General features: G+C 36.8%; 1 protein-coding gene and 1 long non-coding RNA gene across 10 annotated transcripts in view; one reads left to right on the top strand and one right to left on the bottom strand.

The window, feature by feature from the left end:
* The window catches only part of LOC107309057 (uncharacterized), a 46,049-nt gene extending 21,204 nt beyond the window's left edge, over positions 1–24,845 (top strand). The window contains exons 3-4 of the long non-coding RNA XR_001553054.3: positions 21,284–21,397; positions 23,607–24,845. This is a non-coding gene — a long non-coding RNA (uncharacterized LOC107309057). The remainder of the gene's footprint in view (positions 1–21,283; positions 21,398–23,606) is intronic.
* Positions 4,567–25,612, bottom strand: part of SLC39A12 (solute carrier family 39 member 12) — a 34,208-nt gene continuing 13,162 nt past the window's right edge. For 2 of the 9 annotated variants that reach the window (XM_015853509.3, XM_015853512.3), the window contains 8 exons: positions 23,697–23,868; positions 20,898–21,070; positions 19,538–19,690; positions 18,299–18,409; positions 15,790–15,853; positions 12,042–12,200; positions 10,220–10,407; positions 4,567–5,328 (listed from right to left, as the gene is read on the bottom strand). In XM_015853509.3, the coding sequence (XP_015708995.2) occupies positions 5,200–5,328; positions 10,220–10,407; positions 12,042–12,200; positions 15,790–15,853; positions 18,299–18,409; positions 19,538–19,690; positions 20,898–21,070; positions 23,697–23,868 (1,149 nt within the window). In that variant the 3' untranslated portion in view covers positions 4,567–5,199. Of the gene's footprint in view, positions 5,329–10,219; positions 10,408–12,041; positions 12,201–14,842; positions 15,854–18,298; positions 18,410–19,537; positions 19,691–20,897; positions 21,071–21,393; positions 22,302–23,696; positions 23,869–25,612 lie in introns of those variants that run through there. The other 7 variants (XM_085538666.1, XM_015853511.3, XM_015853510.3 and 4 more) reach the window with 6 other exon arrangements.

Raw genomic sequence — 25,612 nt, 5'->3', positions numbered from 1 at the left:
AGTGAACTTTCCAATGCTGCGTTGCCCATTCTGAACTTCAGAAGTCACAAGCAGTTGCAATATATTGCTCCAGTGTTGGACAACTATTCATCAGCATGGATGACAAAGAATGAGAATGAGTTCTGTTATAAGACTGATATATGGGTTATATTTGTGTAGCACAGAAAAGCAGGTGATAGGGCAGATTCTAGGAAGTCCTTGCCAGACAAGTCAATGATTTTTTGTGACAGTGGATGCCATGTCTGACATACAAGGGCAGAGACATCTGGGATACTCTGAAACCATTGCTAGGCCAAGGATATGGTTTTGCTCACGCATCATGTACCCAGCAGACCAGCAAAGACCTTGCCCTGGTGCCTTCATCAAAACATTAGCAGACACACAAAGAGTGCAGAAATTGTACTGGTCTTAAATTAAGACTGGGATATACCACAATAAGTAACTAGTCCAATCCCTTAAACCTATGTTTCTCTGTCATGGGGTAATGCAGGCAAGTTTCTGCTCAGCCTTAGGAGAAGGATGAAGAAGAGTAGCCAAGTCAGCTTCAATAGGACAAAAATTTTGACACATATCATACAAGATTACTGTTTGGTCAGTGCTATTTTGGACCAACATGTAGTTGGTTGCTAGGCAGACTTGTTTTGCTAGGTAGTCCCATGTTTAGCACTCAATGGCAGCATCAGACCTGAGACTCTGGGAAGGAGGGACTGCCACACAGTGCCTCATTTGTGTGTGCATGGGTGTACCATGAAGATGGGGCAAGGTCTGCACACCAGTCCTGACTTGGAGCCTTCTCCTTTGTTAATGAGGACACCATGGGAGATTCCTATGAAGAGAAGTGACGTTTCTGTGGGTCATCTTAACTGCTGGGGTGCTGTGGGGGTGCGTGGCAGGAGCCTGAACTCTTGGAGTCATCAGCCAAATCACTTTCATGATATTCCTGATCTCCAAAACCAAGACAACATGAACCGCCTGGGACACTGTAGCTATAAAACCTTTCATCCTTGCACTGCAGCCATTAAAGTGCTGGTCTGAAGTACATGGGAGAAGGAGGCAGGCCACTCAGGGAAAGCTCTGTAGCTACCTGGCCCTCACAGCCTCCTGTCATCCACCTCCACACAGGAAGCAACTAGCCCTCTGTGTCCTACCCCCACACCAAGGAGCTTAGCATTGGCTTTGGGCTGCTATGCCACATCTCCCACTGTGCAGGCTCTCTTATCAGAGACATAAAAAGATGAAGGCTCATACTCATGATCCACAGCAGTGGCTCTGCACATGGGTTTTTTGCTCCTTTGGAGGAAGGAAATGAAGGTGGCTCTAGTAAAACACATTCCATGACTTTCTGTTTTGATTAAAGCCTTTGTGTAACTACGGCTTGTACCTTCTGTAGTTACATTCCTACAGCTGCAATCACAATAGAAGGCAGATAATTTTTAAGATGAAAGGAAGACTTGACAACAGGTTACACTAAAGCAAGAGAAGCTAAAAACACTGACAAATCACTCTTTTGTTACAAATTACTAGCCTTAATCTTGGCTTGACATAAACCTGTTTTTGGTCTCTAAATGCAGGCCAAAAAATTGTTATGATTATAATAAGCTTTCTTCAGTGCAAGGTAAAAGAGAAACAAGTATTTTTTTCTAAGGGTAAATTGTCATACCAAACTAACTGTGTATTCTTTTGTTAAAAAATACCTTTTTTTTCCTTCTCTGGATAAATGCCATCTTCGTGTTTAAAGCATAAAATGCAGGGATGGAAAAGATGGCAGTATTTAAAACATGCAGATGAGCTCCAGAAACTTTCTAAGAGCATTAGGATAGCTGGCTGCAAAGAAGGTACTATTTATCTTAAAAGTCACTGGGTAATGTGTAACATATACAAAACAAGAGGTACAAAGTCAACACTTTTACTCTTGAGCCCTTGTAGTTTGGAATCAGAATTATTTTTTATGAGATTTTCTACCACTTCCAGGAAAAGACACTATAACAAACAATTTCTCTAAAACTTCTCTTCTATCCCCCATTTTCTAAATATGTAGGAAAGCAAGATATGTAGAAAATCAAGATATTTGTTTATTTATTTATTTATTTTAATCATAAGAGTGCAAAAAAAACTAAGAACAGATGAAAGAGAAAACACTAACCCTCTTCTTTCAGAAAAAAATCCTGCTTCAACAGATTGATATATTTTAGGGTTTTAAGGGAACGCTATGATTATCTAATCAGAAGTGCCCAGCAGGCTGTAAAACTTAACCAAGTAATCTCTCCATCAAGCACGTAACATCTGTTTGAGTAATTGCATACCTCTTAGAAAGATACCCAGCCATGATTTAGCGGCTGCAAGTGATGAAGTTCTGCAGCCCTTACTCAGGATTTGACTCAATGAAAACATTGGCATAATATGTTCTGGCTGTTAGGTTTGGAGGAACAGAAAGAAATATCTGGCTTTAAATAGAGCCTTGTTTGAAATCTGTATGAATAAACTCTACAGAATTTAAAACAAACAAAAAGAGAATGCATCATAGGAATAGTTTAGCACCATCTTCTCTCCAGTGAGGACATAAACTCATGTTCTTCAATTGTTTTTCTTGGGCTTTGACAAAAAGACGAATCCTGCAAGTGGATCTCTTTGATTTAAACTGACTTAGTTTTCTAGCTCAGTGATATATAGAAATAGTTTCCAGTACCCTTTATGAAAAATAGTCTAGTCTTGCTTTATGTCTGGTATTTCTCCATCTTTAGTATTCAATTGTAAAGATACTGAATTAGAGCAGAGGCGCCAGTTTTGATAGTGACAAAAATTCTCTCGTAGGTGCCACAAGAATTCCAACTTCTGTATAATAGTGAGATGTCAGGTATTCAGAGCTGAGACCACCTCACAACGTAACTGAATGGTTCTCACACAGATGCACACAGTCTTTGTGGCAGAAACAGGCATTCTGTTCAGTGTGTTTGTTTGTGCAGTGGAAGCTGTACGAATATACTTGTTAAATGCAATCAAGAAACCTGATTTATACACATATATATATATATATAGTTGAAAGATGGTATTTTCCAAAGAGATGTGAACACAGTATGCCCACAATTCTTTTCAGTGTGAACCTCTGCTTGTATGTGTCTTCAAAAAACACACTGGCAGAAATTAAGTGCCCTTTTTCAGACACATTAGTGATAGAAAACAATTTCAGAATATCATAATTGCCAAAACATGCTTATGTTTCTAACCTTTCTAACTTGTAGTGAACATTAACCATGTGTAAGCGTTCAAATTACAGTAGCTCTGCCTTTTGAAATAACAAAAGTTTCCAATGTTCATTTGCACCATCAGATACAGGAATAGATTTTGCTTACGTCCAGTGATGTCCTGCTATTGCTTGAATTGACTGTTGCAGCTGAAGGTCATTGAGTCAGTGCCAATACAGTCAGATGTAACACTGGAAAACTGCTTTTTAAAAATCTTACCTTCTGAAAAACAAGCACAAACTCCTGATAAATGTAAGATTTGAAAAGAGAAGCTAAGGCTTGTCAGCTGACTAGGCAGCCTTCAAAGTTAAACCAACATAAAAAGCAGTCATAACATTCGCACACCTACATAAAACAGGTTAGCGTTTTACTCTGGGACTTCAAACAACTTGGTTCATTTCCCCAGTCAGTTAGAAACTTCCTGTGTGACTTTGGATAAATTGTTTAGGACAAGGTTTTTGAAGGTATGTAAATATACACTTAGCTGTGCATTGGAGTATTTGCTACAGATTCTCATAACTTGCAGGCACAGAAAAAGCAACCTTTACAATTATCTTCAGTGTTTTCCCCAAAGGTAGCCTGATGATGACTAGAGACCCACAACCTCATGAATCAAGGCTTTTATGTAAGATTCACAGTATTTTTCATTTTAGATTTTGATGATTAAGTAGCACATCTCTCTGAGAACTGACTGTGCTCCAGATTTGGGCCTGATCTTCTCTGTAATATAGGAATAGTTGTACCTCCAGTAGGAGCTGTCAAGTAAACACATTGTGAGACAGACATACAGTGTCATGATGTAGTCTTTTATCAAGGCAGACTAAGACAAGGAAGGAAAAGATGCACTTACTTGCATAAAGAAAATTTGTTCTGTAACTTGCTGTCCCTGTTTCCACAGTTCATCAGAGCAGGGAGAAGGAATGCATTTCAATTCTCACATTAAAACATGTTAGACAGGGGAGGGTTTCTTAGGCCTACAACTGATAGTGTGTAAGTAATGGACATCACAGTGCTGAATGTTGCTTGGTATCTTCTGGAAGCTGCTCAGCACCTCAGAATTAGAACAGAATTTTTATATTTGTTTCAGGGTTAATTCTGCAATGCAAAATTAAACGAGTCATCTGTAATTTATGCAGAATTCCCTTGGAACCAAGAGGACTAATTACACCAAAAAAGCCCTCAGGTTAGAAGGAGACAGTCGCTATTCGGGCACAGCTGGAAGATACTACTGGTGTTTATTAATGATGGCTTAAAAGCAACATCTAGTTCAAGGATTCCCTTGATTTGAGAAGGCTGGAAGGGATGTTGAGGGAAAGAAGCCATATTTCTAGGTCAAGAAAGTTTCATTTTTACTTGCTACACCGGACTAGCAAGACAACCAAGGATCATTATGCTGGCAAAGTAAATAAGGCAGATACTATAAACAGACTGCTGTACGCAATTTAAAATTTTAGTTTTGTTATACATTTTAGTTTTATATAAATACATTTATTTCTTGTACTAAGAGATAACAAAGTCTTCTGCTTCAAATTATGCAACTATGGTTAGTCCACTTTAATTATTGCATTTAAATGTGCTTTATTCTTTTCTTCAATCAGACTGGTAGCAATCACTGAGAGCATCCGAGTAGAACAGTCTCATTAAAAACCAAACAGGATCTCCTGTGAGTTTGAGCATGGGGGTCTGAGAAACTCAGTAACAAATAAAGCATATTTCTAAATATTTATGTTTACAAAAAAAAAAAAAAAAAAAAAAAAAAAAAAAAAGAAAAGAAAAGAAAAGAAAAGAAAAAAAAATCCAAAGTCTGAAGAATAAGTTAATAAATTGAAATAGTTATCTACTGTTCAGATATAAAAATCCCAAAAACTTAATTTATATATTGCTATGGCAGACATGACAAAACTGAACGGCACTATCCACTGTCATAAGTGGTACTTCAAGAGTTCCGAAAGAAAACTTATATTTTAATTTTCTGTTCATAAATAGCCAGGAGTAAGAGGCAAAGCCAGCCTAGTAGTAATCCAAGGTTCTGTAGAAGAAACATCAACCAGGGTCGCCGTGTCTGAATATGAGTCATTTCAGGAAGCTAAAAAAAGAATAAGACACCAGTATGAGAGCCCGATATATTCATCTCTGGGAAAAAGTCTTATGGGAAAACAAGACAAACTTCATTTAAAAAGGCTTTCAAAATGCTGGGTTTCTGGATGCAGCTAATAATCCATAGCATGTTCTGCACATACTAACAACACAGATCTTGGCATAGAAATAACCTGATTGATAAAATTCTGTCCTTTTTTGTTCTTTCACTAACACCAACACAAATATATGAGATTCCCAAATTTGTTAATAGTAATTTTGTGCTGCTGTCTGTAAGGAAATTCTTATTTAGTAAAATTAGTGATACCCTTTTGTGGGAATAAACTAGCTTTTTTTCTGTACTATATATAGGGTCAGTCCTGCTCCTACTGAAATAACTGGCAATGCTCCTACTTACTTGGGCTGTAGTAAGCATTAAGAAAACAGAATCTATTTAACATGATGGGAAAAACAACAACAACAAAACTCACCTTTAATAATCTCTGAAAGTTTTAAATCAAGTAAAGCAGCAGCAGCTGCTTATAATCATATTAAAAGCTACTCACACACTGACCTTCCACCCTACATGATCTCTATTATCAATATTTTAAACAAGATGTACATCTCGATAGAATCTGTGCAAATAATGCCTCAGGCTCAGACTCTCAGTATTTATGTTTTGTGTTACTGACACCGGGAGTGAGAGCAATGACTGCTGATATGTTTACATCCATTTTGGAAATAGAACCATGGCCTGGTACAGCACTTGGTAATATTTTGTCTATTTTATGTGAACTTCAGAACAAATTAAAATTTATTACAAAAACAATATAATAATAATAAATTAATTAAAAAAGTAGTGAGTTGTCCAGTCTCCTTCCCATCATATTGCCTTCCATCCCCACTCACAGCCGGTGCAGAAAAGAATCCACTCGTTCCCCTTGCACCCTCAGAGCCTCCTCCCATGGGAAGCACCTCCACCGCAAGGCAGCAAAACAGTGCTCAATAAGGTGCTGGGGCACATTTGCCCATGTTTGCTACTGTGCTTATCCGTCTCTCTGTTAGAATGGGGTCTCTGCTTATTTGTACTCCTCTGGAAGCTGATATGGCTGCAAATTAAGTCCTTATAGTGAAAAGTCTGCCTCCGCTTTAAAGGTTTGCATAAAAATAACGGGCAAACCCAGAAGTCCTAAATCTTTGAAACAGTCAGGCAGTGGTTTAGATTATGACACAAATTCACATCTTAAAAGCTCATATAATTATCTTTAATATATATTTAGCAGTCATCAGAGATATTTCAGCTGGAGAAAATGCAAACACTTCTGATGTAAATCAAAATCTGAACTGACAGCACACCAGTGTTCAGAACTCATGTTTTTTGTTTGTATATGAATAAGAACAATTAATTAAGACCCAGGCCTGAATCAAGGCTTTCAGTCTAGGCCTTTGGTCTTATTAATCTAGACTTATAATCATTGTTTTACTGCCTTCCCAAGCACACGGATGAACAATTTATCTGACAATCTACAAGAAGAAATGTTTCCCATTCTACTGCAAAAGCTACTGTTTTCTCTTACTGGTGTCAGTGCTGATTTATGCTATACTCATGGCATAGAAGACTGCTAACAATGTTTTAAAGAAGAATTCTCAGGGGTCAGTACCACTTCAGTGCACGTCTCCACTCCCTCCATCTAACAGACCTGCATGTTACCAAGAACACAGACCATTTTAATGGCCTTGCCAATGGGACATTCCTGCTTATCCCTCTAACAATAAAAGCTGATTGTTGTCCCACTATCAGCTGTGGTTCCCCTTCTCTCTGAGCCTGCTGTACAGAAATGGGCATAGCACAGCTGAGACAAATGCTAGGGTTGGGAAGCATAAGGTGATTCAATCAGCTATTCAGCTGTGTAACACCACCATTTAATAGCACCATATTCAAGCTGTTGGTGGAAAAAGAGTTACTGTTAACTGAATGATTATTTTGTATCTGCTTCAGCTCATATCATGAGAAAACTAAGGACAGATAGAATTAGCAATTATGGTACTGAATGAAGGAATGAGGGCTTTCAACCACGTGCAGATTTATCACAAGCTCTACCAACATAGGGTCCAGCTGCTCTACCACAACAGCACAATAAGCAACTTTAGAAATACTATTTTGTCTCTGAAATTAGAAAGATTTTTAAGGTTAGTCAGAGAAAGCTTCGGGTAATTGCCTCAGAGAGTGGCTGGCCAGCTCGTATTTCTTGGACACTTATACACCTTTTCCTGCTCTTATCCTCTTCATTTTCAATTAGACAATAAGTCTTTTCTGGTCAGCGACCACATAAGCCTATATGATTTGTACAATCACTGAGAAATTACATCACAGTACCTAGGGTTTAATACAACGCATGTTGTTTCATAAATATTCATCCATAGTGATTACATCACAGATACTCATTGGAGAGGCTGATTAAGGATTTGGAAGTTTGTATCTCAAGAGGAAGAAGGGATGTGCTTTGACAAAGAAACAATTCATTAGGAGAAAATTACTCTGTTACATTCCATATATTGGTGTCTCAAGCTTTGGTTCAGATTAAATCAATGTTAAAGAAATCTATGACCTAATGAAAGGACTGGTGCAAATAGTGCAATGCTATTATAGTTATGACTTTTAAAGAGACGGCAGGCAGAAAAAAATCCCTAAATATTGCTCATTAAAAAAGCTGTTTTTCAGGGGATTTAATTTTGGTTAAAAAACATCTAGAGCCATGATATTACAGGTTTTGACTTACATGTATGTCTTGAGCCATCAATTTACAATTTCACTAGAGCATACACAGGCACAAGACAAAATGATCCTCCCTTCTGCCTATGAAGGTGAAATTTTGCAACATTCCTTGGATAAAATGGTGAAGGCTATAAATCATTTTCTCCCTTGCCCTGCACCCCAGAATTTTAATTAGCTTACCCTGCTTGTAAATGGAGACAGTATACCATTTTAATGTACAGAAGCACAGAAATAATTTTGTGTGCTCTACTGCTGCAGCAGTCTCATGGTGCTGCCCTGTCAGTGAGCCACCATTTCCTATCCCTCTGTTTCTCAATGCAAAAATCAGTGAGGTTGTTCCATCATGTCCCATATTTAACCACTACAGGAAGTACATGAAAACTCAGAAAACAGATTCTTAAAATTATAGCTCTGGACACCATTAGGCATTTGTACACCTTTGTCAGGAACACTGATAATAGCTGTTTTCAGATGAGAACACTACAGTGAATAGAAGATATTTCCATGAAGAAAATTGGAAGACATGTAAAGCATTGGAGATTTTCTTTTGAGATGGTCTATGCAAACACCTGAAACTTTTCAGATCTATAGATTCCCTGTGATATTCAGTGCTTGCACTCTGGAAAATCCAACGGCAGTTCTCTTGACAAAAGCAAAGAAAAGCTTGTTGGAATACCTCCTGTTCATAAAGGGGAGGGGAGAGGAATATAAAATTCTCTTTCTCTCTTCTTTTCCTACTCACATCATGGTTATGGAGTTGAGAACAAGTTAAAAACATGGTGTTGTTAGCAGAGTTTAATCCCTGATAGACTGATTCTGCGCTAAACAAAAAGTACGACTAAGCCCTTAGCCATGTTAATAAAACCATGCCTACTGAATAGGAAGGCAGCATAACTTCCAAATTTCTCTGTCAGAACAAGATGCAACTATGCAGCTTGGTACACAGTGTTCTTGTCTGTTATTCACCACTTCGATCCAGACAGCTGATACATTCACAATCCTTCAGCATCTCTCTCATAAGCTCTTGGGAGCATTTTATGCTCACATTACTTCTATTATAGCAGGAAAAAATGGACTGAAATACACCCAAGGTCTAAGGTCAAGGACTACAAGTAGATTTTTAAGTAGATAATAATGATGACATGGCAGATCAGGTTTCAAATATTACTCCTGAACCTCGTAGTAAACAGAACAGAGACAGTCAGGCTTAAGAAAAGCACAGTAAAAATTCATAACGAGAGAAAATTCCTTTTCCCCCCTCTGGATCTAATGACATGGTACACTCAGATATTGTTCAGAAGCTTACAAACAACTTTACATTAATATACATTAGCTAAAAAGCATGACACTTTGAATTATAGTAAGCTGGAAAGGTAATTAATTTCTGTGTTGTTATGAGTGTAACATTTTGCCACCTCTTCAATAAATGATGCATATTGAGGCACCTTCATGAGTTATGACTCCACAACATTCTTCCACAGTCCTCAGACCTCTCTTTCATAATCTGTCTTCACATATATATATATATTTTTTTCTGTAGTTAGATCATTGCTATTGAACTAGAACTACGAAAAATGATGGGAATTGTGAGACAATCTAATGGGTTTTGAATTGCTTAGGAACTCATCCAAGCCTCTCTGAGATAAAAAGGCAGGCCAGAAAGGGCACAGAATGAACATCTCACATTTTAGTTCAGAAACTGTGAATTGAAGTTGAAATAATGGATTAAGAATATACAGAGAAAAGGATCAAAAAAGAAAAATGATATCAGGTTATTCAAGATTTTTAAAGTTCTGCATGTTCAAATGTTTCTTTATGTTATTTTCGGTTATCTTTAATTCTTCTATTGATAATGTTAACCTGTGTAAAAGTCCTGCATCTTATTCATATGTTACCCTCTTTACAGCTTCACCTTTTCATTACTATTACATCTATAGTGATAGTGACACCAAACAAAACCAGACCATTTTTCTAAGCTCAGCACACATACAGGGAAGAAGATACGCTCTTCCCAAGAAGCCTATAAAATTTATTTCCCTTTAAGTTCATCCCCCTGCATTAATTTGACACTCATCTATGATGTGGCTGTTAGAAGGAAAAAATATTAATAGGCAAAATTTCTCACCATTTCTGCTAAAGATAAATACAAGAACATTCCAGCTGTAACTGTAAAAATCCAGTTTTGAATGCATGGATCCGTTGATACAGAAAGGCCAAGATAAAGTCCTAAGAACGCCGTTAGTGCACTTATAAAATTCATCAAAATTGCAATCTTCGTGGGGAGCCCTGTACTCAGTAGCACAGCAAAATCCCCTGCATAGAGAAAAAGAGGACAAAAAATTGTTAGTGGCTAAATTTGTTTGTAAGATTATTCCTAATAAATGTACAAAGGAGACAGTGAAGGATGGAGAATTGCCCTTAGATTTCTATAGAATTGGTTGTATACTCATATTGTGTGGAAAAACAACCACCCCAAACAGCTTGTATTTGTTTAGCTGTTCCTAAAGATAGCATAGAGTGTACAGGAGTAACTTCTGCTAGTTCTCAATGTTCTGTGACATTTCCAGCTTGGATAAATGCAAAAGAGAAGTCACATATTTTCCCCAAGTTTCTAGATTTTCCTTGATTGGGAACTTGCCAGTTAAAATCATGAGTGTATCTACATCCAGGTCTTTCAGTGTTGTACAGAAAAACCTATGCACATCCAATTCCAGTTTCAGTTTAATTCCACTGATTTCAAACCTAATTAACTTTAGTAAACTGTACATGAGAAAACAAATCATCACAGATATTTTTTCTTCTAAAATAAATGATTTCCTAGCAGGCCCACAGCAAATGATTATTTGAATTTTTCTCTGCTCATTTGGAAATACAACTTTGACATTGCACCACTGCAGCAGAATTAAGAAGGTCCCCTTGGAGTTAGCTGTTCAGTTCTTTCATAGTTTCCTTGCTATACAAACATGGGTTACCAGTTTTACAATAATTCCCCATCCACTTTTGAGGGGGAGAAGTTTTCTACAGACACAGCACTTGAAAACTCCAGTCATTTAAAAATAAAAAGAAACCAGAATCCAAAAATTCTCATTTTGGAGTTGCCGGTGTATATATGTTCATCAACACAATGTCAGGAACAGCTTCAGCCATACTGAAAGATTTACAACAAGGAGATAATTGGGGAAATTTTTCAATAGAGCTATCTTGCAGCCCTGTCTGCTAGTAAAATGGGTCATATATCTTCCCTTATTATCTTGTTAGTCTTGATTAGAAGCAGGAGTGAGAGTACCCTGAAGATTACATTGTTAAATGGCTCTACTGCATATTAAAAGTCTCGCATAGCCCATTGTGTCAGCCATGCCATTTGGCACACATGGCTCTTGCTCACAGTTTACAGTTTTCTTCTGTTTATAAACATGAGAATAAGGAGCTACTCTGAGCTGATAGAATTTACAACGGAAGAAGTGAGATGAAATGGCAGCCAATCATACTAGGGAAGATGTCTCCACTTCTGTTTTTAAAGGGAACCAAGAAGTACACACCCTCTTCATATATTCATCCCACATTTAACATGTTTTAACCACAGAATCAAATAATCAGTTGAGTTGGAAGGAACATCTAAAGATCATCTGGTCCAACTCTCCTTCATGAACAGGGACACCTATGCTAGATCAGGTGCTCAGATCCCCATCCAGCCTGACTGAGCATCTCCAGGGACGGGGCATCCATCACGTCACTGGGAAACCTGATCCATTTTCTCACCAGCCTTACTGTAAAAAATATTTCCTTATACCCAATCTAAATCTCCTCTCCTTTAGTTTGAAACCATTTCTCCTTGACCTGTCAAGGAGATGGTGCCATAAGCAGTTCCCACTAATATAATACAGGAAAGCATTCTTAGGAAAACCTGTAATTACAAAGCTAGTCAGGAAAATACATATATTTCTTACCCATTTCATGAGGAATTTCATGGCATAAAATAGCAATAGTCGTTGTCACACCTGTTTCTGTTGAGGATGAGAATGCTGCTCCTATTACCAGGCCATCAGCAAAATTGTGAAGACTGTCACCCACCAAAACCATGATTGCTAACAAGCTAATTCTCTTATCTAGGAAAAAAAAAGAAAAAAAAAAAAAAAAGGGGGGGGGGGAAAGAAAAAAGCAAGAAAAATGCCTAGAAGTTCAAACACAAACAGATGTTATCAGTTTTGCTATGTTACAAATGTTTGTTTTTGTAGAATTGACACATACCAGAAAGCCACAGGAACCGGAGGACAGTTGTGTTAAACTCTTCTGTCCTTGTTATTGCACTTCTTTCAAAACACTCAGAGATTAAAATACCAGAAAGTACCTTCCTGGCTTTGTTTGACAAATTTTCAGAAGTTTTCCTGCATACTATATTGCTTTAACTTAAAAAGAGGGAGTTTTTATACCATTATGCTCAGAACTGTGTAGCTACAATGAAATGAAATATTTAGTGTCATGAAGCTGATCATTTTAATGCTGTAAAGCATTACAATAATAATAATAATAATAATAATAATAATAATAATAATAATAATAATAATAATAATAATAATAATGAGTTATATTTTCAGGCTATGCTTTTTATGAGATTGCATTAAGCAGAGAGAAAGAGCTAAAAGGCAATAAGCCTCAGAGTACGACTATTAGCTCAGTGTTACAGAGTCATTTCCAGCTTTTGTTCCAATCAATTAATAGCAGTTATGCTCATCGTACTCCTTTCTACAGCATCACTCATGGATGCAGATAGCTGTTTTTCCTTCCCATTCTGCTCAGTGAACTTAGTGTGAACAGCACATTTGATGCTTGGGATATTTTGCAAGGCTATTTACATGAGAAGAGAGGCACTGGATTTAATACAAGTATTGATATCAAGGCAGGGAACTGGATACTCTCTATTTAGTCAGTAACCCAGATGAGTGGACTTATGGGAGGGATTTCACCTCTTTGAGTAGAAGTGAGCCCAACATTTAGGCTCAAGGTCTGGGCTTTGCAACAAATTTTGTAAGCTCCCCAAAATTATCCACAATCCATTTTATCCACAGTCTTGCAAGCAGGACCTTCTAAGGCCTCCTGGAAATTCCCTCTTTGTCGAATGGACAGTTCATTTTGCAAAGAGTTGTATTTATGCCTGGAGAAGCGAGGCCATGATTTGGGGCCTAAGTAACATGTGTTTTCCCCAAGTGCTGCTGACTCCACACAGACATAATGTGTAAGTCTAGGGAGCTGTGCAGAACTGCCTGAATATTGTTATCATGAGGTTTTACCTCCGTAATGCTGTTTCAGAGGTGACCATTTTATAGTAATGGGGGAGGATGTTTGTCTTATAAAAACTGCCTAGAACTGAAGCTTTCAGGCTATTATAAAAAAGCCAACACAGTACACATAAAAGCATAACAACCGCATTCAGAAAATCCTCCCCAGTTGCCTGGAAGCTTTGTGGGTTCAGAACAGTTGGCAGACCTGTTAGATTTCCCTGCCAGCTTCCAGAGCCAGACATGGATGTCCCCAGTTAGCACAGTTCTTTCTAAACACTGTGCAGTTTATAATCAATAGTGCAGAGCATGAGTTACACAGAAATAATAGATTGCTGCACCATGTTAAGGTTGTGACCGGTAGTAAAGAGTGGTGAAGACGAAATCAGGGCCTGCCCTGAGACATTATTAGTCTGTTTTATGCAAGGAGCTGATTGTTGAGAAAGACTTAGCATAAATACTGGAGCTCATTCCAGTGTGCTGTTTATAATATAACATGAGAGTCAGGTTAACATTATGGAGCAAATGCGAATATAAACATCATGAACTTACTCAACTGAAAGTTAAGAAGATGCATATATAAACAAATCAGAATGATTCCTTTGCTTTTAGCCAATTTTAAAGCACCTTAAAATTTAAAGCACCTGCATTACACTGCTGCAACTGAAACTTAGCTATCAAATTGTCACAATTTCTATAAAGCCTCCTGATCTAAAACAATTCTCCCTTTATTTTGATAATTTTATCTGCTGAAATAAGGGGATTGATACTTATAGCAAATTCTGTTCCATAAGTTTCTTAATAAAACCAATGTGTGCAGAACTCCCCCACAGATCAAGCTTTTTGAGCTTTGAATATGAGTTTAAAGCAAACATTTATCCATAAATAGATCTATTTTTCATTATTTTCATTACTCATACAGCAAGAATATTTCTAGTTAACATCTGAGAATACAAAAGAAAAAATGCTACTGTTTTATCTTTTAAGAAGTTGGAAGAATGAGAGTGGATATATGAGAAGGAGAGGGCCAGTGGAGAGGTCTTTTTTCCTCCAGTAGCTCCTTGCTTTCTGAGTTACTTATTGGCTGTCTAAGGGGCTGCCTCCTCTTGCAGTCCTACCTGAAATGCTTTTCTGGAGGTGTCAGGCTTCTGCCTTATGGTGTCAGACTCCATTCCATTTGAGGATGGAATTAATATTAAGTTCAGCAAGTTTTTGCTTTGAGCTCCTTGAAAAAAAAAACTGTTATGATAGAAACTTTGAAAATAGTTATTCTCAAGCAAAAAAAGCCAAACCAAACACTACCACCACTAAGAAACCCTCAAAGCAACTTCCCTTCCCTACCATGGTTTCACTTACAGGTTTCTAATACAAAGGTAAAACTGAACTGTGAGGAAGAAATGGAAGCAAAAAATATTAGTCAAAAAGACACACCAAATTTAGTTATAAACCTTTAGCAACAGAGAACACTGAGATCACTAGGAATCTTTCTTTGTCTAGCAGGGTGTTATTCCTGAACAGAATGGAAACACCTAGAGATAGAGTAGACAGTTCTACAGAAACTGGCACTGGATTGTGAGCTGCTAGATAGGTGACACTGAAAAAATTGAAATCCAGCATTCAAATGTCTCAGAAATGGAAAGGAAGTCCACAAGAACAGCGAAGAATACTGAAAACCTACAAGATAATGAGATTGTTTAACAAAGCAACTCATGACATGTGATTTGAGATAACAATAAAAAGGTTGATTATAGTAAATGAATTGATTTCAATTAAAATCCTTTTCTCTCAGTTGAATGACTTCAACACCACTAAATTCAACAAGGTTACACAAGTACAGTCAGAGCTTTATGGAGAAAACAGCACTGAAACACAGAAGACAAGAATTACTTCAGTGTCTTCTGAAGAAAACAGTTTATCCTAAAACTGAGAGCCATCCTGAGTGCAGAATTCCATACATGTAATAAATCATTTCTAGTTCAAAGGGGCTATTGCTTTACCATGTAAGAGAAGAAGGAAGCAGAATTATACCAATGTAGTGAGCCAAAAAAAGAACAAAACAAAATACAGTTATTTCACTACCTTCAGAATAAAGGCCCCAGCAAAGTTTACAATTATAAAAATCTGTTTCATATTAAATTTTGAATGTTTCTTTTGAAGCAAAGGATTGAGAAAAATAGCTTCCAACAGTGAATAAACAAACACTAAAGCGTGGACACTATAAGAGTAATGAACTTCACAATTACAGTGTTGGCAGTTGTAAAGGTCTTTAAGCAGTGATTTAAATACGTATCCAAGCACCATCAGATGTGGTGATGTAGCACACAGCAAACACAGAGCTAAGCCAGCTTCACACTTTCTATTCCATCTTAGGTCTTAAAACTTTTCCAATTGCTTGTCTGGACTTTTAATTGATACTAACTTTTTGTGCTGATCACCTTGTTGCTTGGAGGAACTTCAGCAGATTCAGAATCTTCTGGGCTTCTCTAATTAAAAGAAAAGATAATAGAGCAGTGTTAAAGGGTTTTTCCTCTTGCTGCTATAAGTATAGGAAAATATAGAATGAATTCAGGCATTCTGAAATTAAGATTGCTGTTGTCATTTCCATAGAGAACATTAAGAGAGATTAGAGAACATACTGAGTGCTGGCAGTGTGATGGATACTGCAGAAAGAAATAAAAAAATACAAACTTTGCTCAGAAATTTTTGTAGCTTTGTAATCCGCCCCCCCAAAAAAAACCATGCTTCTGTTTGAATAAACAAATATCTGAGCCAAATGTAGAACTATAAAGGACATCATAATTCAAATTTTATCTTTCAAGTTTGTCATAAAAATACCATTGTAGTTTCCTGCTGAACAGAGAACTTCCAAATGTGAGTATACCGGCCTCTTTGGTGTTCCATGCCTTTCACAATTACTCTGAAATTATAAGGCTGAAAAAGAGGATCACAGGTCTCATAATAGCTACAAGCACAGTAGCTGAGTTCTCCTCCCCTACTCTCCCTGTTGTTTGTAAAGCTGCTTGCTTAAAAGAAAAAATGCAGCATGTGCAATTATTATAATGTAGCTCAACAGGATGTATTTCATTTACACTCAGAACAAAAACTGTTCCATCGGAGTTACTGAAACTAAAGGAAAAAAAAGTTTTTTTGTTCTTCAGGGTGAACAGACCCCAAAAGCCCCACATCTTGGCCCTTCATTAGGGCTTGATCATCATGAGGCATCTCTGGCCAGACATAATAGCTCATGAGCATGCTCTACCATATTCTTTACCCAAAGTGAAGAAGTAAAGAAAAATACAGCAGCTTTGTCCTTGTCCCGGGGAGTTAATCTGATGCATCAACACTGATGTTTAATTACAGAAACTGCAACTGTGGGAAAAGAAGGGAGAAGGTGAGGAATGTCTGTCTGACCCTCTGGCTTCCTCAAACTCCTCTTTCTGTCTAGAGAAATTGGAGATTTATGAAAGAGTGAGATATGCCAAAACACATAGTTGTTTGAAACTAGAAATGTTGGATTACTAATCACTATCTTTTTGTTGTTGTTGTTTAGTAGCCCAAGCAAAGCATAAAAAGCATATTAAAGCTATTATGGCAACCAGAGGAGAGTCAGCAGCAGCCCAGTAGTGTGCTTTGTTAGGGGCAGCAACCACCACTGCAAAAACAATAGCTGAGATGTGTATTGGCTGCAAAACAAGGTATGTTTCTTGGCTGGTATTAGCTTGGTTGTGGTGTGGGATTTGTGCTATGGAGGCAAGAGAAGCAAAAGAAGAGGATTTGGTTTTTAAATTCTACATTTTGAAAGAAAAATAAAACTCTTTTAATTCCCATGATTGCAGCCAGCCATATGAATTCCAATGATTGTTTCAGTTCTCTTGTAATATTTATTCACATGCCACTTCTTTGAACTCTGAGTTAAAACTGCAGGACTAATCACTGACCTGTAGGATTTATAAGCTTTTCTTAGTCAACCAGTGTTTTTCTTACTATTACTCACATGACTGAAAAATTGGCTGCTCTTGTACAAACTAGCTAAGTCAGGCTAGTTCATACAATATACATAACTTTAGGGTGATCTTGCAGCTGAAAGGAAGGACTAGATTGTTCATTATCATAAACAGGAAGCTATGACATGACTCACAAATTAGTAAACATTCTTCCGCAGGCTGTTTGCTCTGCATTCAAGTGACAGTTGCTCAACTGTGCTTCAGAAAAGAGCACTGGCTCATGAGACTCTTATCCATCACAGCTGCTTGTTAAAATGGAATTCACATTACAGAAGGTCTCTGATTTAAATTACCAGGAATATAGATATCAAAGTATTCCATATAAGGTGAAGAAATTGGTCAGAAAAGGAGAAAACGGGGTAGAAGTAATGAGTGAATTTACTTTGTAAAGACAAATCTATTTGTATATTCTCCACAGATGGACAGGGAATTACGTAATTTCTTACAGGAAAGCACTGCTCCCTGATACCGAAATTCTACTTTCCTAATTTGTGGGAAAAATGCTCAAGAAAATACCAAGATTTCTTCTGTTCAGTACTTATATATTTAACTCTCACTGTAGAAAATCCTGAAGTCTTTCCCATGGGAGAGTCTGCCCTTATATTTAATATAATTTTAAGAAGAAGAGAGGAAGGAAATCAAAATTTTCTCAACAGTAGGTAGTACAGGATTTGTGTAATTATATCAATCTGATACACACTTAAGAAAAGTCATTAGAAAAATTTGTGTTTGAATTTTCTCTGTAAAAGCTTCAAAATCGATAGATTCCTGACAATCGTGTCACATAATAAAGGAAAAAAAAATAAAGTCTGGGAAATAATATTGATTTATTATACTAATCTGGTTCATTTTTGAGGAACAAAGAAAGAAGATTATAAAAAAAAAAAAAAAATAATCAGGAAGTATTTCATATTGATAACCTACCAACTGTATGGTTGAAGTAGATTTGTCTCTGCCTGAATGTTCATTTAATTCAGATTCCACTGGAAGATCATGGGAATGTTCCCAGTGCCCATTAACTAAAGAAAGGCCCTGCTGAATGAAGATGCTTTGCAATTAGTTCTTAAACCCTAGGAGCACAGGTGCAAACTTTCTCAAACTTTTAAGAAAGTTCAGCATTTACAAAAATCATATTTATTTGTTAGCATCAACATCTCTTAATGCTTGTAAAAAAAAAAAAATTGAATCAAATATTTCATGAATGATCATATTGTCTTGTGGAAATATACTTTGTTTTGAAGCTGAAAATGAAAAATTGCTTAGACATTTTAAAACTTGTTATTTTGATTGTGAGATGATGATAATGCTCTTCTCTCCGAGCATGCAACATTAGTGACAACTCCTTATTTATTTTTAACCAAACTAAATATCATTATCATCAAAATAGTCTAAATCCATTAATTTCACATAATATTCTTATAGCTGACTCAAAGATAGGAAACTAAGTACGAAATATCTAAATCAGGCCAGTCATTAAACACTCTCTGCAAAACACAAAAAGCTAAGCTTACACTTAGCTTTCTTAAGTGACATTAAAATAGCCTCTCATGCTGAGAAACTTAACGAGCTTTCACACTGTTACATTACATCCTTGAGCACAGTCATATTTTCAGGCATCATCTACACTGAGATAAGACAACAGAATTACCATCAGTGTGGAACTGAGAAGGGAGATATTATTAATGCAAGTTTGGGGACTTACTGACCACAACATTTATATTAGTTTTCGAAAAACTTTGGGACAAGAGTAAAAAACCATTTTGAAATTTTAAGATCTCATCCTTCAAAATATATTGTGCTTTCATTTGTGTCTTCTGCCTCTTCAAACTGTGCCTATTGTAAATGACTATCATTATTATTTCATATGGACAAAAGCCCTTTTTCACATGCACCACTCCTAGAATACTTAGAAAATACATTCAATTAACTGTTTCCTTTTCTGAGCTACAAATACAGAGAGCACATTCACGGAGCATATAAATCTATGGAGCAAAGCAAAACAGAAATCAAAAGTCAGTCTGGTAGGAGCAGTTTAGAAAGGGACTTTCCATGTTTCAGCCATACAAGCAATAATTACTTCCACGGTTATTTTGACAATGTGTGCACTACAACATCTCTAAAAGGAAGAGATTTTTTTAAAAGATGAAACATACAAAACTTTACCTGTTCACGTGGTGTTACCAAAAGAAAGAAACATTTTTCAATCAGAAAAAATCCATGAATCCCTCCAATCATTCCCAAAAGTTTCCAAATATATTCTTTTCCCTCATAGAAATGTTCTACCTCTTGTGCTTCATGTTTATGTAAACCAAGAGTCTAAAAAGAGACAAAGAAAAAAGAAAGTACCAATGTTTTAAGTTTTGGTGGGTCAATTTATCATATGTCCATTTGGTTTCTTTTCAAGATATTCTTTTGCCACCTCTTTCAATTTAAATTGTGTCTTGAGCCAAGTGACTGAGTAGATGGATGAAATGAATTATCACAGGCCTTCACCATCTTTCACTGTTCAGAGCTGCATTGTTTCAAGAGAGTTATATTAAATTGTCCTTTATGCACTTTCAGAGTATATATTTTTGAAGTATATAGATATTTACAAGTCTAAGAAGTTGCTTGCATCATCTTCAGATTTAAACTTCAATCTGAAAATAACGTGGAAAGCTTTCTGCTGTCAAATGCATCCATTTTTCCCCTAGGAGAACAGCAGCTTTACTTTGCTTCCCTTCAGAAAGATGGAACTTAAGAAGCTGTTGAAATAGTAAATAATACTTTCAAACTTAAATATGTTTATTAAAGGAAGGTATTTGTCTGTCACTCACTGAGAACTGCCTTCTTTAAATACTCTCCCATTTGCACTTCCAGAGATAATACATTCAGTATCAACAAACATTTCAACCATAATCAGTTGTGAAGGCGTGAAACTCTCTTTGAATGACCAGTAGAAGTCTCCTTGTAACACTTGTGCCATATTAGAGGAAACTCAATCAAAAATAAATGAATACACAATGGAAAACTTGTTTCTCTTTTACATGCTGCATATTCTTAAAACTGATTCTTTGAACTTTGGAAGAAATTGTACCACTTGTGCTGTTCAAGGCAGTAGTATTAACTTAGTCGAGAGTTCCAGGACCTACAAGATGTATTTGTGAAGGGAGTTCTTGATGTCTTATAGAATATTTGAACAGTTTTTCCTGCAGCCTGTTACAGAATCTGCCCTGTGAAAGCATCTGGAGAACCTGTCTTGCACAGGACATGTGGGTTATCTGGAAAGTTTTTATTGAAATGAGAACCCTATTTTTTCTGAATTGATCATTCATTGAATTCTGCTTCTTAGACCTTGAAATCTCTCTCTGAACTATAAAGTGTAGATGTATTTGAAATGCTAAGTAGTTGATTCACAGATTCATTAGAAGCATTATTTTTAAACCTCTTAACAGTAGCCAGGTTTAAATGAAACTTTCCCCTGTGTATAAGTGCATGTGTGCATGAGTGCTAAGATATTAACATTTAAACATGCATTACCTACCTGAGGAATAAGATGTAGCAACGCATCTCCAGAAAGGGTCCCAACTGCCAAACCAACAAACAGCTGTAAAATGAGCGTATAGATTTCTTGACAGGAGTTAAATAAAATTAGGGATGTGCCAAACATAGATCCAACAGTAATAAGTAAAACTGCAACAGTGCTGTAACCATATTCTGTAGGGAAAAAGAAACAAAATAAAACAAGGGAACCTTTAAATATTCAGTATCTGCATTTGTTTGCATTTGAGTCTTTGTTTCATACTTGTTTTTGAGGTTATGAAGTGATTCATTGTGCTACACTCATTGTTTTCTTGTCACTTGTAATACAGATGACAAAGTTGGAAGCCTAAAAAATCTTTTTTTTTTTCTTTTTTTTTTTTTCTTCAGGCTTTACAGTTAATGCAGTCAAGTTTCAGCCCTTAAAGTGCTGAGTAGAACATAACTGCTGATTAGAGATGCTCAGAGCAGCACAGTGACTTCATTTGTTCCCTGACTTAACAGGTTTGTGCTTGTTTCTCTATGTCATCACCTCTGTATTTTTACAGTCAACACCACATTGTTAACCAAACCAGTAAAGAGACCAAGGCCTAAAATTTCAAATGAATGCAGGCATTTAGTTTAGGATCTAGACACAAACCTATTGGTTCAAATGCTGTTTACAAGTGTGCTGTGGGCATAGGTTCCTTTAGTCATCACACCAGGCCCAGTGACTTATTTTTCCCAGGTTACTGGGATTTTTGGAAGGTTACTCTTATAATTCTTCTTTAACACACTGTTCTTGTTCCCAGCCTCTTGCACAGTATGAATCCTGATTAATCTGTATGAAATTCTTATGATGGAGGTAAAACACTGATGAAAAACAGACATAAAGGAACTAAAGCCAAAATATTCAAAAGCGTCACTTAATGTTTCACACTTTAATAGCTCAACACCTCATAAAATCAGACAGTAAATCCCACAGACTGCACATCCAATAGGTTATAGTAGATACTCATGGAAGGTCGGGCCCTGGTGACTTATCCAAAACAGCACAGCCTGTCAGTAAAATAGAACTAAGAATAAAATTAATGAGCCTGCACACAGGGCAGACATAGGTCAAACATGAAGTCCATTGCTTGTCTGTGTCAAGCCAGGAAGAGTATCCCTGTACTCACGGAAATCTTTATCAACCAAGCATGGGGAAAAAGCTGCACAAAGGGCTCTGGCACCTTCCCCTTTGTTCAGTTTTTTTCTCATCTATGCAGGCCTGAACATTTCTGAGATCATTAAAATGTCAGTGATCAGGAGTTAGGGAATTCTCAAACACACTCTGAAACTACCATGAACCTTGTACATGACCTGGGTAAGATCCTCATTTTCTTGGTCCCTTGATTCCTTATCTGAAAAAATGAGCATATCACCATACCTTAGAAAAGATAAAAGAAAAAAAGACAGCAACATATTCAGATAATGAAAAGAGACATAAGAAAGGACTGTTATCTCCTTGGGAGCTTTAATAATTCCCCTTACTCTGTACATTTCTTCATCCTGTAACTATTAATGGGATATCCATGAAGGTCTTTAATTTGTTTTCATACTTTTAATTTCTTTTCTAATGTATTTTAATTTGTGCTCATAGTTCAATTAATCTGCACACTGTAGAATCATATCTCTGCTTATTCCCACAAACTGACTAACATGTCTAGCTTAAAGAACAGATGTAATTTAGAGACCAAAAGGTCTGTTACAGAAAGACTGTTGGCCAACTGGAATGTAAGAAAGGTTTATTAGCTCCTAATGGATCTCGACACCTACAGCTAGCAATAGATATGTTAGAATAAAGGTTTTGAAGGTGCTGATTTTCAGCCTGCCAAGTTTTTCCAGGAGCATAAGAAGAGATGCTCTCACTGCAAGTGATTACTGTCAGATGCTCACTCCTTGTAGCCCATTACTGGCTCCCAAGCCCCCCCGCCAGAAATTAACTCTTCCAGTCATATACCAGCACATCTATGGTTCTAACATTTCCCAGAATCTTGCCTACTTAAAGAAAAAACAAACACCAGAAATGTATTAAGAAGCTCTTAGTTCATATTTTTTTTCTGATGGTGGACTAGGGAGTGGTGAGAGGAGAAGCTGCATCAGCAAAAGAGCCAGATATGCCCAGAAGCAGTAGCATGTGAGGGCTGTAACTGCAAATGGCAATAAGCTGTCTAATTTGCTCTGACTCAGCCCTTGTTCCCGTTCTATCACACAACTTCTGCTGCCCATAGAATTGGTTTTGTTAGTTTTTCTTTTCACAAAAATATGCCCAAAGTTCCTCTGCTGTAAAATATCACGGCATGAAAAATCAGCAATGACCACTGAGAATTTATCTATATTAAGCATTTACCACATCATGGTATTAAAAAAATGACAGCTAACATGGTGGTGAGGCCTTATATATAACCTGTGTAATGACTTCAGTATAAACCTTGCAGAAATTTTGTAAAATTTCTGCCCAGCAACCCCCTGATGAGAGCCTATTGCAGCTCACCTGCTGCCTACAGCAGCCACTTCTCTAAGAAATGGGGAAAAACATACCATATTAAACAAGAATTCTCTCTAATGTAACATCAAAACCACTGAATTTCCCCCACTTCCCAATACAGTGCTATTATTTGACCTGCACACTATAAAGTCACGCAGAGCAGAAAATTACAGAAAGCATAAGTCTCATCCTGTTTGTTTTAAGATTATTCATGAATGAAATGCCTCCAGAAGCCCCTGCACCTCTTCATGTGAGTTGGAACGTTGCGACACTGATAGCAGCACAATAACTCACTTTCCAAAGTTGTTGGTGGAAGTTTTGTCTGCTTGTATTCAGGAAGCTGACATGAACAACTTAATAGTTGCTGAACGATTGCTGGACTCATTTGCTTGAAGTGCTCCTTGGAAATAGATGAAGAACTGTTTTTTAAAAATATGTTCACAAGTTCATCAGCAGAGAAACAAACCTATGGAGAAATACATATGAAATTACTGGGTGTGTTGCACACATTCACATTTTATGCTATGGTATATTATGCAATCTTAGGAGAACAGATGGTTATACAAAGTAGAAAAATGTGTTTTCCAAATAAACTATTCTAGTTACATTACTTCATTTACTTCAATTAATCCATTTTTTTTTCTATTGAAACTTAATATTAGTAAATATTTCAGAAATACTAGAATTCTGTTAATACCATGAGAATCTGACATGACAAAACCCCTTGATGCTTTATTATTACCTTATATGTTAACAAATGTCATGCACCCTGCTATTATTCTAATTCAGCTCTGTATCAAGGCAGTACTGAAGGCTGTCCTTGTGCTTCATGGTTATATCTCCAGTAAGATATTGGACAAAACTTGCGTTCAAATACTTTTAACAATGCCATATCACTTCAGTGTCAGCGTGCTAGCTGTTACATAGTCTAGATTTGGCTAAAAGACCACTTAATAATTGTATTTCTCGAGGCACATGAGAATTTCAAATACTTTTTGTTCTAGTTATAAAGATTCTTTATTAAAAGAGGAAGACCTATTTTGAAAAATTTCATGAAGAATTGCTCTTCCATCTCCAATGTGGAACTTCTGGTTAAGATACAATCATTCTGCACTAATACTATTCCAGTGGGAATTTCTGTAAAAAACTTTCAAAAAGACAAAGTTCATATCAAAAACTTCCCTTACAGGAATAACCTTCATTTCTTAATCCCATCTGATTTTCTGTATTTCAATTTAAAGAGAAATATTTTGTTTCTTTCATTTAAAATAGTCTGCAGCTGAGAATTGAGGAACTCCTGAGTATTGCTTTTCTAGCCACTGAAATTTGTAAAGTGGTTGGGTTCACTTTCAGAGGAAAATCAGTATTTAAATATGTATTATTTTAAAGTTGTAATTGATCTTACCTTTAAATAGCCCAATTAAACAGAGAAGTATTTCTGCATTTCCATCAGTAAAGTGAAATATGCCTTGTAGCTCTCTAAGAAATGGGATTAGTTGAGCACCAATACACTGAGCCTGAATACCACACTCAGGTGTTCAGAGTAACAGATGACCTTACTGCCTGAATCTCATCAGTTCCACCTCCAAGTGGAAGGACAGCAGCAAGAGAATTCAGGAACTATTAAAATAGAAAAGATCTTATGTTTGTGTTCTAGACAGTAATTTAGTCAAAAGTGCAACACCAACGAGTGGTATCAACTGTTGGAAGCCCGGGCCCATAGCTGGTTTTAAGCAGCACTCCTCAATGGTAAGTATACAGTGGTATTATTTAATGCCTTCATCAGTGGCCTCAGTGCTGGAACAGAGTGTATCATTCACAGTTATGAAATCCAGCTAAGACAAAATGATAGATATGCTGACAGTAATGGCTGCCATTCAGAGAGATCCTGACAAGCCAAAGGAATATGCTGACAAATCCTTCTGAAGATTAGTGAAGATAACTCATTGCACCTCAAACAGAATAACTCCATATAACAATAAAGGTATATGAAAAGCAACTGGGAACTATCTTAACAGAAAAGCCCTTGGGGTCCTGACAGGCAACGTGAACGAGCCACCAGTGGGCCCTGCTGGCAGTGAAGGCTCACTGCACACTGGGCTCTATCAGCAAGAGCAGAACCAGCAGGTGAAATGGAGGATGATTACTGCCTTCTGCTCAGCACACTGTATCCAGATTATAGTAACCAACAGTATGGGGAAGATGCTGCA

The sequence above is a fragment of the Coturnix japonica genome, chromosome 2, assembly GCF_054131305.1.
Source record: "Coturnix japonica strain WE chromosome 2, WE-NBRP24, whole genome shotgun sequence".
NCBI classification, from domain to species: domain Eukaryota; kingdom Metazoa; phylum Chordata; class Aves; order Galliformes; family Phasianidae; genus Coturnix; species Coturnix japonica.
Note: the sequence above shows the minus strand (reverse complement) of the source record. Positions and strands in the feature narration are given on the sequence as shown.